Source organism: Carettochelys insculpta, chromosome 27 (assembly GCF_033958435.1).
Source record: "Carettochelys insculpta isolate YL-2023 chromosome 27, ASM3395843v1, whole genome shotgun sequence".
Taxonomy (NCBI): Eukaryota; Metazoa; Chordata; order Testudines; family Carettochelyidae; genus Carettochelys; species Carettochelys insculpta.
In genome coordinates, this window is record NC_134163.1 from 3,804,302 (window position 1) to 3,822,205 (window position 17,904).

A 17,904-nucleotide genomic window follows, 5' to 3' on the forward strand; every position below is an offset into this window, starting at 1 on the left:
CCTGGGACAGAATACCCGTTGGCACTTTGGAAAGTCAGCATCTATAATCAGAAAGCAGTGAAAGGGAAGTAATGGTGGTTGGCAAGCTTCATAAAAAGCCCTCAACACAAGAGCTCAAGAACTCTGTGTGCAGGCCCACTACATAGACACTGCTGGCCAAACGAGTCTGAACTGTAGCACGTGAATACAACTATAGCAACCAAAGCAGGAATGGTCTTGTTGAAAATCAGCCTGTATCAGCTCAACCCTTCTTGGATGGTACTGGGAAGCAGAGGGCTGACTTTTGAGTTCCGAGGCAGTGCTTGACCCTGGCTCCACTCGAGGCCTGACCCCCATTCAACCCTTGCCCCAAGTCTTGCCCTGCCCCTTTCTGCCCCCACTCCAAATCATGATCTACTTTCATTGCACTCTCTGCTTCCCACTGCTGCCTGCACACTATAACAGCTGATACCAGCTGGGTATCCTCTGGTGCCTGCCCACTCTGAGGATTGGGCAGTTCTCAGCTGGATACCTCAGGGCCAGCATTTCCTCTAATTTTTTACATCCACGTGCAGTATAAATGTTATGTGCACCAAGGCATGTGCAGATGTGCACCCCCAATAGAAACACAGGGTGGCTCTGGGCACTCTGTTAATAAACTGGGTGGTACCTGGGTGGCTGCCCGTGTACTCAGGTTACAGTGAACGCTACTCAGGGCCTGTCAAGAGTGGGGGTTGGACAGCTGGTCCCCAGCTGGGTGTCTCTGGGCCTGGCCAGGGTCCAGCAGTTCCCCACTGGGTACCTTGGGACTGGCCTGGCCAGGGTGGGGTTGGGGCAATTCCCAGCAGGGTACCTCGGGCCTGGCTGGGGAAGGGGTTGGGGGGGTTCCCCACGGGGTACATCAGGGGCTTGGCTGGGGGGGTTGGGCGGTTCCCAGCGGGGTACCTCAGGCCTGACTGGGGAGGGGGTTGGGGGGTTCCCCGCGGGGTATATCAGGGGCTTGGCCGCGGGGCACCTCGGGCCTGGCTGGGGGGGTTCCCCGCAGGGTGTCCTAGGCCTGACTGCGAGGGTTGGCGTACATCGGGACTTGGCCGGGGGGTGGGGCGGTTCCCCGCGGGGTACCTCAGGCCCGGCCCGGCGGTTGGGGCTCGGGGGTGGGGCACCACTGTCCCACCCCCTGAACGCTCTCAGGCTGTGTCCGGGGGCAGGCGGGCCCATAGGGCCGTACTATGTGAGCCAGGCTGGCGCGCGGCGCTACGTCACACACCGGGCCGTGCCCACGGGCCGTGCCCCGGGGGCTCCGCCAGGCAGGTGGTGGGCTGCTGAGGGCAGCTACTCCCGGGCTGACGCGAGGTCTCCCTCTTTTCCCAGGGTCCAGGACGGTTCGCCCCCATTGTCCTCGACTGATTGGTTCGTTCGCCTGTCAGTCGTCGTGACGGAGTCTCCCATTGGGTGGTGTTGGAGGAGGTCGCTCTGTGGCCAGCCCCCGGCGTCTCTGGCGGCCGCTGATAGGCGGCGACGGGCGTTGTTCTCTCCCCACCCCCGCCGTCCAGCGTCGGTGCTTGGCAGCGAGAGCATCGGCCCCGCCGCCATCGCCATGGGCACCCGGGACGACGAGTACGACTATCTCTTCAAAGGTACCCCGGGGCGGGGGGCGCCGGCCTGGCTCGGCCCCGGCCCTCCAGCGTCTGTGGCCTCCGCTCCGGGCGGCGGGCCTCGGCCCTGCTGACACCGTGGTTCGCCTGCTGGGCGGTGCGGGTCTGAGCCGCTGGGCCTGTGTTGAGGGGCGGGTGGCTGTGGGCCGCGGCCTGCTGGGAGGAGACGGAGCCCGCTGGGCTTGGGTGCCGGCGGCGGGGCGGGATACGCGGTCCGCCGTAGGCCCTGAGCGCTTCGCCTGCCCAAGGCTTCGGGACTCCCGCTGGGCCGCGGATGGCCGGAGCGTGTCGGCTTTGTTTTGCCCAAGGCTGGGGCGGGGGCACAGAGCGCCCATGTCACTCTCCTGTGGGGATCTCGGGCCCCTTGGCAAACTCAATACCGTGAATTTACTGACCCTCCTGTGCCTCGTTGAGAGCTTGTGGGTGGAGAAAAAACGAAAGTGTTGTGTCTGTTTGTGTTCACACCTAACAACCTCCGTCTATTGCTTGGCTGACTTCGCAAGAACGGGTTCTGTTAGGGGTGTGTGTGTTAATGTAAATTTTAAAAACAAACACTCAAGCTGTCTTTGGGTGAGACCAAGCACAAACAACTTAAACTCAAATGCAGAACTTTTTCTTGAAAATCTCTAAATGGAAGTGGGGTTTTGAATAGAAGACCCCTATCATAACTCTTGAAACAATAATTTTGGCCTAGTACAGTTATCTGGACAGTTCTGCAACTTTCTAACTTCTTGACAGCATTATACTGGGATTGCTCATTATGTACTTAATCTCAGCATGAAATGAATCCTAATGTTCTCTAACCCAGTTGCTAAACATCTGCACAAGTCTTTTTACATCATTGTTGCATCTTTGCTGGCAGCATCAGTGATGGTTGAACTGGTGCTGACAGCTGTCCTTAGCTGTGACACTGGCAACAACAGCACTCTGGCTTTTGTTACCACCAGTTGAGTTGCAATAGTGGGCTATTCTAGGAGAATAAGCTTGGGGGTTGATGCCATCTAGGCATGTAACTCAGTTGTGACTTTTCTCTGGTGTAAACCTTCCAAAAGATTTAAGGTTGATGATGTGTATTGTAGGGCAGTTGTAGATAGCAGAACTGCAAGTGGTGCTCTAGGACTCTATACTGTAGAGCAGTTGTGTCCACAGGCTGCCCCTCCCTCAGCCAGGCGTTCCCTGGAAACTGCTGGTGACTCACTGGAGCCACCCACTGTGTGAGCTGCACTGGGAGCCACAGGAGCAACAACCTCTATCTCTGCCACCATGTGCTTGTCCCACCAAATGGTGGGGCATGTGTGTGGAGCAGGTGGAGTGTCATCATAGCGAGTTGTTGTGCAACAAGTCTGACTGACTTGCCATTCTGGGGCTCAGTATATAAACAAAGCCCTTGTTCCATTCATTGCTGCTCGTGCATATATTGGGCTTGCTGGGGAAATAAATTCCAGCCCCCTGAACTTAAATTAGACTTCATGTTTTCAGGGAAGGACTATGCTTTTGTATGTGTTTACTTAGCTATAGCCCCAGCAATTTAAAACAAAACCATTGCGCTGTTCCCCTTCTAGCTGCAGGTTCTTGATTCTGGCACAGAAAGAGATGAGGCTGCTGTGTAGACTGTGCCCCTAAAAGTAGTAAGGCAGTGGGTGAGACCAGCTCCAATCTCTACCTTCTTGTTGTATTAAGTTTCATGCAGCCACTGAGGAAATGGTTGGTGTCAGAGAGAATTTTTTGGCAGTATTCTGATCTGCCCTTATTTTTGTCTGTGCACTGGCTTCTTGAGTTATCTTTACCTCTGTTGCAGCATCTACACCATGGTCTGAGCAGGAAGGAGAACTGCATTTCAGGATTTTTTTTAAATTTGTCTGTACAGTAGACCCCTGATTTATGCAGAGGTTGTATTATTGTGCAGCCCCACAAAAGTCAAATTTCACATAACTTGGGGAGCTGGGAAACTGACCAGGGCTACTGTGCTGATCAGTTTCCCCACCCCTGTCAGTGGTGGGCAGCTCAGGCAGCCTGATTCTCATTGGCCCTGACAGGAGCAGGGAAATGGCTCCCAATAGAGGCGTCAAGAATCAGGCTACTGCCCCTGACAGCTGCTGTTCTGATTCTCTCTCTGAATGGCAGGGAGCTGGTGCCTGGCTCCAGGCTGCCCACCATTCCTGTGAGCCAGGAAACTGACCAGGGCTGCTTCACTGGTCAGTTGCCCAGCTCCCCTGAGTGACAGAGAGCCCTGAGGCAGGCACAAGCTCTCAGTTGTGCTAACCTGAGATATGTGCTCTCAAGCTGCATGTATCTTGGGGTTCTACTGTATATGTAAAGGATACAGAACACACACAAATTTTTCTCTGAAAGGGATCTGGTATTTATCTCCTGGTGCATTTTTAGGGTACAACTTAGCTTTAATTTTAGTATTACAAACACATTTTGCCAAGGAAGGATATGTACGAGTATCTTCCCAATTCACATAGAAATGACTCTTAATAAACCCAAGGAGGTTTAAAAACTTCAGAATCACACTCAATTGTTAAGATATTCACTGCTCTAGAACTTTCTTTGTGTAAAATCTTGACTTTACTAACTTTTTTGTTAGCAGAAAGATACTCAGCAGCTTTAAGAAAAATGATTTATTTAGGTTTAAGAACTTTAAATTGGGCTTTTCTCTCTCTAACACCCTGATGGTCACCCTACTGGTCAAAAGAAAAATAACATTAATGAGAAATTTTTGCATAATCCTACTGTTCAGAATTTGAATATGGCTAAAACTTGAGCATGGATTGTTGCTACAGCCAGTTCAGTCTTTTATTGTTTCCTCACACAAGAATTGGCCATCTCGTGTATATGGGAGTGGGTGTTTCAGTAAAATGACTATAATAGATGGACTCAGAGGGGTAGTCTGTAGCTTCACAAATAGCAAGCAGTCCTCTAGCTCCTTAAAGCCTAACAAATTTATTAAGCCATGTGCTTTCATGGGTAAGACTCACTTCTTCAGATGATTGTAGTAGACACTTTAGATCCAGGGTTTGTATAACAGGAAGGGAGTGGGGGCAGGGTTACCTGTCACTAGTAGGACTGGCAGAGGAATCAAATTAATTTAGAATGTGTCTCATTCCTGAGAACATCAAAAGTGGGGAAATTGCCCTTGTAATGCTTAAGATAACTGAGATTTCTGTTAAGGACTAATTTAAATGTGTCAAATTTGCAAAAAGAATTCCAATTTGGCTGTGTGGTAATGAAGAATGGGTGTTTCTAAATCCATTATTGAACTTCCACAGAGGTAAAAGTGTATTCCTGTTCCCATTGTCAGTTTTCTGTCCATTCATCCTTTGGTGCCGAGAGTGTCTGGTTTGCCCAATGTATGTGACAGAAGGGCATTCCTTGCACATGCTGGCATGTCTCATCAGTAGATGTGCAGGTGCCTGAGCTCTGATGGTTAGGGATGTTAAAGGTTAACCAGAAAGCCTCATCATAAATGGATTAGAGCAGCTCCCTGCCTGCTGTGGGCAGAGGATTGCTCTAGCCCTGTGAGGCTGCAGCAGGCTGGGTGCTCCATCCATGTCGGAGTAGCCCTGGTGGCTGTAGCCCTGGGGGAGGGGTAGCTGGGAATGTCACTCCCCACCAGCTGGGTGGGAGCAGCTCCCTGCCCTGAACAGGGGCTACTCTGGCTCTGCTGGAGTGCTCTTCCCTCCACCCCCCCCACCCCATGGCAGCAGCAGCACTGTATGCGGGCATGCTTCAGCCATCCCACTTAATTGGTTAACCCCAGTCCACTTAAGTGGTTAACCCAAGGGTTGGCAACCCCATCATGTGTTCCATGATTGAATGCTGTATGACCTCAGTTCTCCTCCTCCTCCCACTCCCCCCATACAGCTGGGGAGTAGAGAGGGGTGGGTGAGCCCCACCCCTGAGCCAGCTGAAGGGGCAGGCATAGCACCTGCAGTGCCAGCCTCACTTCCTGTTTCCTCCATGTGGAGCCTGGTAAGTTGGGGTGTGGGGGAGTTCTGGGGGTGCTGCTACAGGACTGCCAGCGGGGTGGGGGGTGTTTTGGAGAGGTGGAGCTGCAGAGCTTGCTGGGCAGTGGAGGGAGGTTCTGGGGTGCAGCTGTGGGGCTGCTGCAGGGCTCTGTGCACTATCTGGCTCCCTGACTTGGGGCTGCTGGCAGGGCACCCCTAGACCTGGCTGGGGACTGTGGGCCTGCTCTGGCCCAGCTTTGGGGCCTGGCCTTGGACCTGGGACTCCCCAGAGTGAGCTGCCAGTGAGGATACCTGCCACCAGCCAGGCTCCGCTGTGCCCTGCATAGCTGGAGCACTCTGGTCCAGCAACATCCATTGTCCTGCCAGCCAAGGTGTGTTGCTGGATGAGAGCATTTCAGCCTGTACTTGAACAGTGTTTTCCCCCCTGTGTCTCACACTTCCTTCCTGTTTGCTGACTCAGTCTACAGTAGGAAAGTAAGAGAGGGGGGTGAGGGCAAAGAGGCTCACCTTGATCTTTTTTTCTGATTTGTCCTCCTTGATTACTGTTTTTGTTCTGTGCCTTAAACAGTGAGTCGGTTCTGGTCTGGCTATGGTCTGAAGAAGTGGGTCTGTCCCATGAAAGCTCACCTAATAAATTATTTTGTTAGTCTTTAAAGTGCTACTTGACTTCTTTTTTCTTTTTATAAGTTCTGTTTCTGAAACTGGTCATGGGAAATGTCCTCTGCATGTTCAAAATACAACAGGCAAAAAGTTAACAGATGTTAATGAAATGTATGGATGAATTCCAAAGCCAGACAGGATCATTTGTAATCATCTGGTCCAAACTTACATATTGGGAGCCTTCTGTATTCACAGCCATGAAATCTGGTCTTTTTGTGCTTTTATGCTATACTATACACATTTCCCCCCCACCCCCTGCCATTTCTAAATATATTGGAATGTTGTTCTGTTTAACAGCATAATAGTGATTCTTTTAATCACTTGGCAGCTTTAGTTTCAATGTAAGCAGTGTATCCAGAAACACACTCCCCCATTGTGTAAGTCTGGTTTGTCTGTGAAGCATGGATTCTGAAAAAGGTTTGGGGTGAAGATGGATAATCAGCTGAATCTTGAGTTCTCAGTATGGTGCTGTGACCAAACCAGCCAGTGCAACTTTGTGCTGCAGCATCTTTGCAGTTAGGAGACTGTCCTCTGTAATGTTTAGAAATTCCAAGGATAGTGTAATACTGGCAGCATGAGACTTCCAGCATATGCTGCTCTAATTCAAGTCCCCTATGATCATGCAACTTTTTCCCCCCTATACATTTATAGATAGGTGCGTAAGGAGGTCATTATCAAATTCCTTAGTGGGATGTGGTAGTTTGTAGAAAACACCAATACCCCATCTTGTGCTTTATCTGTTAAGGCAAGGGTCTGCAACCGAAATAGTGAGAAGAGCCATTTTTTTTTTCAAATTCAGGTACAAAATCAACACTTCAGGAGCCTCGATTTGTGCATGAATACAAGACACTACTTAATAACATCAAATGGTACTTTCTTTCACCCCTATTTTAAGAACAGTGCACACACAATAGTTTTTGTATCAGTTAGAAAGTTTTTAAATAACTCCCCCAATCTCCAGGCTTAACTGCTTCAGGCCCCAGATCCACTCTTATCCTCAAGCTTTACCCCTGCATCCCGCAAACTGTCCCCTATCCCCAGGCTTAACCCCTGTCAGTCCCAAACCAGCCCCTTGTGCCCCCCCCAGGATTTACCTTCCTGAGATGACTGTTTGTCCTGCTGCTCCCCCCTGCCGCTTGGGTGTTTTTGTTTTAAGGGCTGTTGGAAGGGAAGTGACTGATTTCAACTGGGAGGAGCAGAAAGCCCAGGGTGGGGCATGCACACACAGCAGTGCCCTGGTTTTGCGCTGGTTTGAGCAGGGTGGGAGGGTTGAGCAGCCCTTCTCATTGGACAGCAGCTTCTATGTGACTGGGAGGCAGAGCCTTCTCACCCTCCCTCTGTCTCCTGGTAGCTGCCCAGCCTCTTCTTCCTCTTCCCCAGTGCGGCTCCAGCGGGGCAGGCTTGGCTGCCCCTCTGCCCTGCTCTCCTTCCCCTGTGTGCAGCACATGGGCAGCTGCTGGCTTCTGTTTCCAGGGCTCCCTGCTGCCACTGACTCCACTTGCTGCTCTGGAGGCTGCTGCTGCTTAAACAAAAAAGCCTAAAGCCTGTTTTAATGGCGGGTATTGTCTTAAGCAGCGTCAGCTTCCGAAGCAGCAAGTGGCTCCTTCAAGAGTCGCAAGTTGCCAACCCCTGTGTTTAAAGCATTGATCTATAAGCATTTGAGATCATTTTCTTCGGAGCTGTCCATGGGTCTAAAACATGTAATGTGACTTTTTTGACGTTGTTTCCTTATGCCCACTTGATCCTTCCTAACTAAGTAGTAACCTGTAATGATGACATTGCAGTAATGAGTATCGGAGAGGTAGCTGTGTTAGTCTGTAGCTTCGAGAACAACGAGAAGTCTTGTGGCACCTTGTATCTGTTAGTCTATAAGGTGCCACAAGACTTCTTATTACAGTAATAGGAACCATCCCACTAGGCTTTAAAATTGGTTGATTCCAATTCTTGTTTGTTACCCAGACACCTAATATTGGTGCACAGGGAATTTAAGGCTAGTGAATGTCTCCAAGTTCTTTGGTTCATTTGTTAATTTTATTCTCGACATCTCAATTTTTGTGCTGAGTGTTCATATCTTACTGCTCTTTATCCATCACTTTTATTATCATAACCCCTCCTGCCTACTCTAGCCAGACTGTCTCCAAGGAGCCTGGTCTGCCTTTTACTAAGATGGCAGGCATCCAAACCATATAGTCCCTTCTTATAGAAAATGGACCAATGTTCCACAAAAGCAAAACCTCATACACTTCTTGCCTATCCAATGGTTTGCTTCTTGACTCTTGTGATTGCGGGGCAGGAAGGATCTCTGCTTGAACTCTTGTTTTCAAACTTCTTAATGTGCTTGCTTTTTCTCAACTCGTATGCTATCTCTGTGAGTGAGTCCATGATGGTGGCATTAGTGTCAATTTCAGCTGCTCTACTGTAAGGAAATCAAGTTTGTCTTAGTATTTGAATTTTTTAATTTAGTTGTCCATCCTTTCTCGTCTAGCTCTGTTAGGAGATGTGTGTTTTTAAAGTCAGTATATCTGTTTTATATTTGATCCTTAGTGGCTGAATTTTGACCTTGATACTTCCATTATCTGGAAGTGAGTATGAGACTTGACATTTAGAAGAGATTATGATACAGATGAAGTGCCATTCCTCCTAGCAGGACTAGTCAAGACCACAGAACTACATAAGATTTTAGGAGGTCCCTGAAGTCTCTCATTGTGAGGGTTGTATGCAGTGATCTTCTCTCTCACGCACGTTGTCTGTGCTTCTGTTACCTAAAAATGTTGACATATCTAGATCAGTGTGTTAATTGCCTAGGAACAGGGCAAATTCCATTAATGGATTGTGTGGGCTAATCAGTTTTAAGTTTCTCCAGAGGAGAGCGTAACTTCCCTGGGACTCAGTGGGAGGTTTGGACAATGACGAAAGTTACAGTTACCCATTATGTATTGACTAAACTGCAAGGGCTGCATGAAGCTGACTTGGTGTCTAACACACCTGTTTTTATTTATCCAAACAAATCACAGCTAAATATACATGTAAGAAGCTTTTGTAACTTTAACCAGTCTTCCCCTTCACTGCTTGGGTCTTACTGTGCATCCCAGCTATTGAGAATATTTCCTATAGGCAATGACTTAAATCCTTGAAACCAATCAGAGCAAACTTTTTATGAAGCTTTTTTTTCTTTTACATCCAAGCTTTCAGAAAATAATGTATCAATTCTTGTTCAAGTCAATTAAATAGAACTTGGAATTTTTAGACAAAATCACTTTTCAGTGTTCTAGTAAAATGTTGTGTACATAACTTTATTTCCATCCTTCCCACTTCAAATTTCTAAACAGGTTTTCCTCAGAGGATCACTTGGGGAAAACATCAGGCAGACTAGTGCTAAGTTTTGGCACTGGTTTTTTGTGGGATAGCCTCAGAATAGGATTTTACAGTCATTGATTTGTTAAATCTTTAAGGTAAGAGGAGACCACTAGGTCACTTAGTAATTTGACCTTGCATATAAGGTAGATTTTTGGGCAATTTGATAGCAGCCTTCAACTTCCTGAAGGGGAGCTCTAAAGAGGATGGAGTGAGATTGTTCTCCGTGATAAGACAGGAGAACAAGGATCAATGGTATGAAGTTAGAGGGAGAGGTGTAGGTTGGATATTAGGAAAAAGTACTTCACCAGGAGTGTGGTGAGGCACTGGAATGCTTTACTGAACGAGGTGATGGAATCTCCATCCCTAGAAGCTTTTAAGTCCGGGCTTGACATAGTCACGGTTGGGATGATTTTAGTTGGGGTTGATCTTGCTTTAGACAGGGGGCTGGACTAGATGACCTCCTGAGGTCTCTTCTATCACAGAATCCTAGTGCTAGATCATAGAATTTCACTCAGTTACTCCTGCGTTGCCTCTAATAACTTAGTTCAGATTGTGACTGATTCTTCATTCTACTTCCATACGTATACCGATAGAATGTTAGGGCATGCATAACATACCAGGTTAAGCCTACTTAATTTAGGCAATTCTAACTATATTGTTCATGTAGCTTGAGTCAGTGTCATTTAAGCTGACTTATTGCGCTGTCTATGCCACATTGGGTTGACAAACTCTTCTGTCAACTTACCTTATATTTCTTGTCCTGGCAGCATCAGTAATTTTTTTTCTTTAAACGGGTCCTGCAACCTGTTAAAATAGACCTCCACTGGATCAGTCTCTGCAGCATCAATTTCCTGGTAGTGGAGACAAGCCTCAAATGTCACAGTTGGGCACTTGGATTAGGAAATGCCAAAGCTAAGGTTGTATACATCCTTAACTCTGCCCCTTTTTGCATGTGTAAAGGCAGTCATAAATATATGGTCTCATTTCTCAAATAACAAATCTATAGTATACAATCACAGAAATTTATCATCTTGGAATATCTCGCCATTCTTTGACTTCTGTGGCGCATAGCAGAGTGGTGAACAGTGTTTCTACGAGGCTCTTCGGAGCACTAAAACCTTCTTTCTTATAATTTCTTTATCAGAATACTGGAGGAATAGGCCTTCTCGCATCATGCAAACTACATCAGCCAATGAGCTATGCCTCTCCAGGACGTGGAGTTTCATTTGGGCAATGAGCAGCTTATATTGGTATTGTATTGTAGACAAGCTACGTTAGTGCAAGCTGCCTTATGTCCCCTTCTGGATACATATAAAAGCTTTACTTTACTAACAGTGTGTTTTTGTTTATAAATGTCTTGTGCATTTTTAATTTGAATTTACCGTCCAAATGCAGATGGTACAGAAAAATGAATCTTAAAAATAAAAATTCCCATTTTAACAATGTAAAAATTAAGTGTATGCCAAGCAATATGATGGCTAAAATGTGTATAGATTTGGTGTATGCTCCTGGATAGCTAGTGGAAATGCTGCCTTTGGTGAAGAGGAAGTCTGAGTCCACCTAAGACCCACCCATTATAATTCATCCTTGTTGCAGTAATGGGATGTCCCACATGTAGTCTGTCCTGTGCCTTTCTGGATGATTTTTGTTGGTTTGACCGCAGATCTCCATTTATTAATTACTTGCTAACTTGCACATTCCCTAATATAAAGTTCTAAACAAAACAGAACCTGTATTTCCTGCTCAAGTTCTCACGAGAATATCATCAGCCAGCACCTCTTTTTGGACTGAGATCTGCATCTTTGTCCCTCTTCATCAGGGCTTATCCAGACTGTACAGTAAACCCTTGAAGCGCAAATCAACATCGCTCTTCAACTTGCATTAACGCAAGTTAAGTGCAAATCAAAACTGCCTTGACAGTCTGTGGCTGCCCCAAATGGAAGAGCCTGGCGGACACACAGCTGCTTGCGATGTGGTTTCTCCCAGCTGGGAGAAATGGTGTCCCAAGCAGCTGTGTGCCCCTGCAGCTGGGAGAAGCCGCATTGCCCCCACCACAACTTCCCCCAGCCAGGGGAATTCTGGGGATCTCCCCAATCCCCCCATCAATTTATATGAATTTGATTTATGTGGAGGTTACCCAGGACGCAACCTCTGTATAAATCGAGGGATTACTTTATAGTTTTTGCCTGCACTGGGAGTTGCTTCAGAAAGGCAGGCTGCCTACACAGGCCCATAACTGCACTTTTCCACCTCCTTAGACTATCCCCACTCCAATTTAACCTTTTTTTTAAAATGTCAGGGAGCCAGTGAGCTACAGAAAAATCAGCTGGGGTCATGTGAAAGTGTGGTTTTTTGATTTCTGTTTTGTTTTTGCTTCACAAGTGCATCAGTGTGGCCCTCACCCATCCCAACTGAAAAGCAGATATAAGAGCCATTCACCTCTGGTTTTCAAGCTCCACCCCAGAAGGAGAGAGTGCAGGGTCTGGGGAGGAAATAGGGATCAGGAGGGGGCTGGGGATGTTTGGGGCGGGGGAGGGAGGATACATGGGTGGGTTTGGGTTCAGGAGTGGAGGAGGTGCTGGGAAATGGGTGTGGAACAGGGTGTGGGAGCATGGGGGTCTAAGTGGGCAGGAGGTTGAGGGGAGGTTTGTGTGCTGGGTCTAGAAGGAAGAGATGCAGGAGCAGAGGGTGGTGGGGGTTCTGGGTGTGAGGGGACAAGAGATGGGGGTGCAAGTGCTTACCTGACTCAGCAGTAGATGGGGGCAAAGGGTCTGGAAGGTGGATGCAAGAGCAGGTGGCAGGGGAGTCTGGGCAGGCAGGAGGGTTCAGGAGGGGTTTGGGGGTGAAGGGTTGGGAAAGGAAAGGGATATGGGTGCCTACCTGGTAATTAAATGTTTACATCCCTGGCTGATTGCACCCTAAATGGATGAGGCTTACTGGTTACAGTTAACACCAGGAGTTGGAGCAGCCCCCATCCTTCAAGGACAGGGTGTGATCCTCTGGTGTGGGGGTGCTCCATCGGGGCCCAAACAGCCCCCTGTCCATACTGGGCCTGACCTGGGAGTGCTGTAGGTGGGGCTGCTCCAGTCTGCTCCTTCCTGTTCCCATTTAACTGGTTAAATGTGATATCAATGGGTTTTAAGGACAGAGGCCCTCCCCTTGGACAGAAGTCTGATCCTGTCATTTGCTGGATCAAAGCCAACTGAGTCAGTTTAAACTCATGCTCTTTAGTCATTCCTTTGTCTGTGTGGTCTGTGGAATCTGATGATGTGGGTCTAGGATTACCATAGTAGAGGACACCCCTGAGAAGCAGTGTCTCTATACCCATACCTACCAACTCACGTTGTAGTAATGAACCATATGTGCTGTAACACATTACTACCATGTGAATTGGTAGATAGGGTTACAGAGACACTCCTTCTCAGGGGTGTCCTCTTTTTCTGAAAGGTCAAATATGGGAACTCTGTCACAAAAATGCATGACCTGATAAATAAAACTGTTAGTCTTTAAGGTGCTACAGGGACTGTTTTTTGAAGCTGTAGACTAAGGCGGCTACCCCTCTGAGACTGTTTGGAGAATCCAGTTTGAATTAGTATGGGGAGCCTCTCTGGAGGTGTTACAACCTGAATGAATTTGTTTCATTAACCCTTGTGGCTCATAGTTCCTAAAGGGGATGTTTTGTCTCCTCCGTGTCCTGTTAGGATAAGATCTCATAAAGAGATTGCAACTGCTAAAAGGTCTGTCAAAGTTCCTGTAACTTTTCTTTTTAGAACCTTGTGTGACAGCACTTGCCAAGGGTACATCTTCACTACAGGGAAGATAGACCTCAGCAGGGTTATCTTCCCTGTAGTGAAGATCAGCCCTGCCATGGTCAGTCTTCCTGAGTTTGGTTAGCGTGTCTGGTAAGGATGTGTTAAATCAAACTTAAAAGGTGCCTGCTCTGCTGCCTCTCATTACGAGTAAGAGAAGCTGTCATCTCCCTTAGTGGAGGTGGTGCTGAAGCCCGAATTGAGGTACATTGACTCCAGTTACATCATTAACATAGTTGGAATTGAGTACTTAAATTTGACCTTCCACTGTAGTGTAGACTTGCCCTGAGAAAGTAAGCAGTTGTTCTGGGGAAGGGGAGATTGCATTGGGAGCCCAGCGATTGACCAAAGAATAAAGGGAGCAACGTTTTATCAGTTTGGAGTTAGAGCAGGGCAAGGCTTGTATCAGACTACAAAAATGTGGCTGGTTCCAGATGCAGGAAGTGGCGCTGGTACCTGGCATTCATTTGATTGTCATCTAACTGCAAGTATTGTGTTAAAACTGGTAGGACTTCGCAGTAAAGATCTCTTCAGTTCTGCTTATACCAGCAGTGCTCAAACTGTTGTGGGCACGTGTTTTATGGGCTGCATTCAGTATTACCCATGTGGTTATGATGATGTCATGTGGGCTGCAGCTGTTGGCTGATTGGGTCCTGTGTTGAGAACCTTTCCATGTTCAGGTGGAGTCTTCCTAATGGTCCCTTACCAACAGTGATGTAACCTATGAGAAACTAACTGGATGAACTAGAAGTTTTATTCTAGGAAATGTTGATTTCTTTCAGATATTAATCATAATGATAAATGTTTGACTATCTACTTTGTGAATCTTTCTTATGCTTAGCAGGAAAAAACTTGTTAAAATGAAACCTCTACTGAAGGGATTACAAACAGTTGTTTTCTTCTAGGAGTCTTGTACTCCACATGTGGGCAGGCCTGTGACCTGATAAAATTGTGTTGATTTGGGGACTCTGAAGTAGGGAAGAGTAATCTTCCACCACATTTCACGTGCAATGAATTGAAATTTTCCAAGTCATAAAATACAATTGTTAATTCCCTCTATAAATCTCAAGATAAAGGATTGATTCTGATTTCTTCCAGTTGTGTTGATTGGAGACTCTGGGGTAGGAAAGAGTAATCTTCTGTCACGCTTCACGCGGAATGAGTTCAACCTTGAGAGTAAGAGCACCATTGGGGTGGAATTTGCCACCAGGAGCATCCAAGTGGATGGGAAGACAATAAAAGCTCAGATTTGGGACACTGCAGGGCAGGAACGATATCGTGCCATAACCTCAGCGTGAGTATTGTCCAGCACCACTCTTCTGTTGGTGGAGATGCACGAGAGAGAAACCAGTTTTATTCTGTGCTCCCAGGTTAATCTGCACAGTAGAGCAGTGGTTCTCAGCCTTTATATGCTACTTGTACCTCCTTTCAGAAGTCAGCTTTGTCTTGTGTACCCCAAGTTTCACCTCAGTTGAAAACTAGTTGGTTATAAAAGTGCAAACATCACAACACATGCAGTGACAAATTGCTTGCTTGTGCGTTTTTGTCTGTATGAAACTTTTTTTTTTTTTTTTTTTTTTTTAGTTTTTTACTGGCTTTTTCCATTAGAGCTTTCATGTAGCCTGTTGCAAAACTGCAAATATCTAGATTTGCTGATGCAACCCTGGAAGACCCATACACACTCTCTTTCCCCCCCCCCGCCATCTGCTTCCCTCCTCCCAGGTTGCTGTTTGCACACTGGAGCACTATGCTTTCCCACCTCCCTTCTCCGCAAGTGCCACCTATTAATCTGCTTCATATTTTGTCCCCTTTCCTTCCCCCACACCCCACTTTGAAGAGCTGCAAACAGCTGACTTACAGTGTTCCAGCTGTGTGGGAGGGAGGGGCGGGGGGGGGGAAACTGGAATTGACCTCCAATCAGCCAATTTTGTGGTGCTCCAAAAGTGCTGGGAAAGAGGCGGAGTAGGAAATGTGGGGCTCTAGTGCCCCAGTGCTAGAGATCTGTGTGGGGGGCAGGGCAGCTGAGAGTGGGTATATGGGCTGATAGTGAAGCCCCAGTGGGCTGCATGTTAACTGCCTCTGTTCTAGGTGTGGGAGTTAAACCACATCACGCAAAGCATCATGCTTGTATGTGTACCTCCTTCCCTCCAAAAGATGGTCCCTTCATCGCTGAGCTTACCACCAGTTCAGGCCACTAAAAGAGGAATTGCATCAGCTGTCCGTGAAACTTAACGGTAGCCAGAAAGTCTGAAACCCCTGCAGGCAGGCAGCAATCTTTTTTTCTGTTGCATTTTAAAAAGAGGATAATTTAAAAACTGCAGTGTACATGGACTCTTTCCTTGTAGTGGTGTGTACTAACATGCCCCAAACTAATACAATCTGCATGCCTTGCTCTAGAAACTAGGTCCTGACTGCCGCAGAAAGTGCTACACCTTAGAGTAGGAGTGCAGTACTGTTTTCAGATGCAGTGTGAGATGCAGGTAGAGTCAACCAGAAGACTTCAGCGTGAATATAATGTTCTGTTTTACAGAGTACACCATAGAGATTGGAATCTCAATTTGTCATGTACAAGCAGAATTCTGACATCCCTAAAGACAGGGCCTGGGTCTACATGTGCCCCTTCTTTTCGAAAGGGGCATGTTAATGAGCAGGTTTGAAATATGCTAGAGGCACTGCAATGAGTATGCAGCACCTCATTAGCATAGCGGCGGCAGCAATTCGAAAGTGCAGCTTTTTGAATTGTGCGCCGCCCGTGGAGACGGGACCTTCCGAAAGGACACCCCCCTCCCGCAGTTTTCAAAAGCCCTTCTTCCTGTCTGGTGATCGCAAGAAGGGCTTTCGAAAACTGGGGGGGGGGGGGGAGGGCGGCTGTCATTTCAGGGGATCCCATCTCCATGGGTGGCGTGTGATTCGAATCGCTGCAGCTGCCGTTATGCTAACGAGGCACTGCATATTCATTGCAGAGCCTCATTAGCATACTTGAACCTACACATTAACATGCCCCTTTCAAAAGGAAGGGGCAGGTGTAGATCCAGCCAGGATTTTCTTCTTTTTAGAGGAAGATAGTTAATGTGGTTGGGAGACTGATTATCCAAAACCATATTCTGATTAGGTGGTTGAGCCTTTCTACTGTCATTAATGGAGTTTGTCCCTGAATTGTGGACAAAAAGCTTCCATGTCCATTGTGTAAAATTGGATGGGTGTGGGGATGAAATGTTGACTTTTGAGAGTTGATGGCATTCTTTGGGGGTGTACATGAAGAGGAAGTTTGTGGGAGCAAAGAGAAAGCAAGAAGGAGTGACTTTTTTTAAAAACCACTTTCCCTTGACGAGGGATTAGTCATGTCCATATTTGGTCTCTTCCCACCCTTCCTCCTCCTGCCAGGGTCATCACTTTTGATAGTGGAAAGAAACAATAGTGAGTTTCCCTTTTTGCTGCTAATGTCCTGTGTGAAATATCCACCAGCATAGTTGGGGTTTTTTTTACTGAATACATTTTTTTTTTGAAAATCCCATTTTTAAAGTTGAAACTTTTTTCTCTTTAAAAGAAGCAAACAAACTTGATTCTCTTTCTTTAGATGATATTAAAGTAGGAAAATGGTGAAATTTCTCTGTAGATCTGAGTGAATTCCTTCTAACACAGCGTGTTCATTGTGGTTTCAGCTATTACCGTGGTGCCGTTGGAGCCCTTCTTGTCTATGACATTGCCAAACATCTGACCTATGAGAATGTTGAGCGTTGGTTAAAGGAGCTCAGGGATCATGCAGACAACAACATTGTCATTATGCTGGTAGGAAACAAGAGTGACCTGCGCCACCTGAGAGCTGTGCCCACTGATGAGGCCCGGGCTTTTGCAGGTTTGGAGTGCATGTTACATGGAAGGGTTGTGTGTGTGGGTTCAACTCCTGCTGTGTAGGAGACTAAAGTACCCTGTCAGACAAGGGCAGCCTTCCATTTGGAAAGTTTGACTAGAAGTGAGATGTACAGAAAACCCTCCACAATGGAAAAAGTTCACTTGAAGGTTAAACAGCTGTGTTTGGTGAAATTTTTAAGACTCAGAGTTAGGATCTTAAAAGTCAATGATGATCCTGTCACTGGGCTTCCTGGTATCTGAGGCACAGACCCTTCTCGTGTCTCTTATCAGGCTACGAAAAAACCTGGATGGCTTCAAAATGTTGCTGCTATAAAATCAGTTCCAAAGGATCTTGAAGCATGAATAAAGCATTACACAAAACGCCAAAAAACTAACATTTCTCTTAATGTTCCATTCACTAAAGAGTGAAACGTTTGGGCTGAACAGAGCTTAATTTTTGGCTGTGGAAACTTTTGAAACCCTTCCCGCCTTGAAGTTGGGTAACAACATGATGTGCCTAAATAAGTCACAAATCTTGGTAGTCAGAATGTGCTTCTGAAACCTGCTGCAGTTTCTATCTCGGCTGTTCAGCCATAGTGATGGGGCAGGGTCTGCAGTGTG

The 17,904-nt window shown here is 47.0% G+C and overlaps 1 protein-coding gene across 1 annotated transcript in view; it reads left to right on the forward strand.

The window, feature by feature from the left end:
• The first annotated feature begins 1,463 nt into the window (after nt 1–1,463).
• Nucleotides 1,464–17,904, forward strand: part of RAB11B (RAB11B, member RAS oncogene family) — a 37,557-nt gene continuing 21,116 nt past the window's right edge. The window contains exons 1-3 of the mRNA XM_074978050.1: nt 1,464–1,616; nt 14,530–14,725; nt 17,094–17,287. Of these exons, the coding sequence (XP_074834151.1) occupies nt 1,577–1,616; nt 14,530–14,725; nt 17,094–17,287 (430 nt within the window). The 5' untranslated portion in view covers nt 1,464–1,576. The remainder of the gene's footprint in view (nt 1,617–14,529; nt 14,726–17,093; nt 17,288–17,904) is intronic.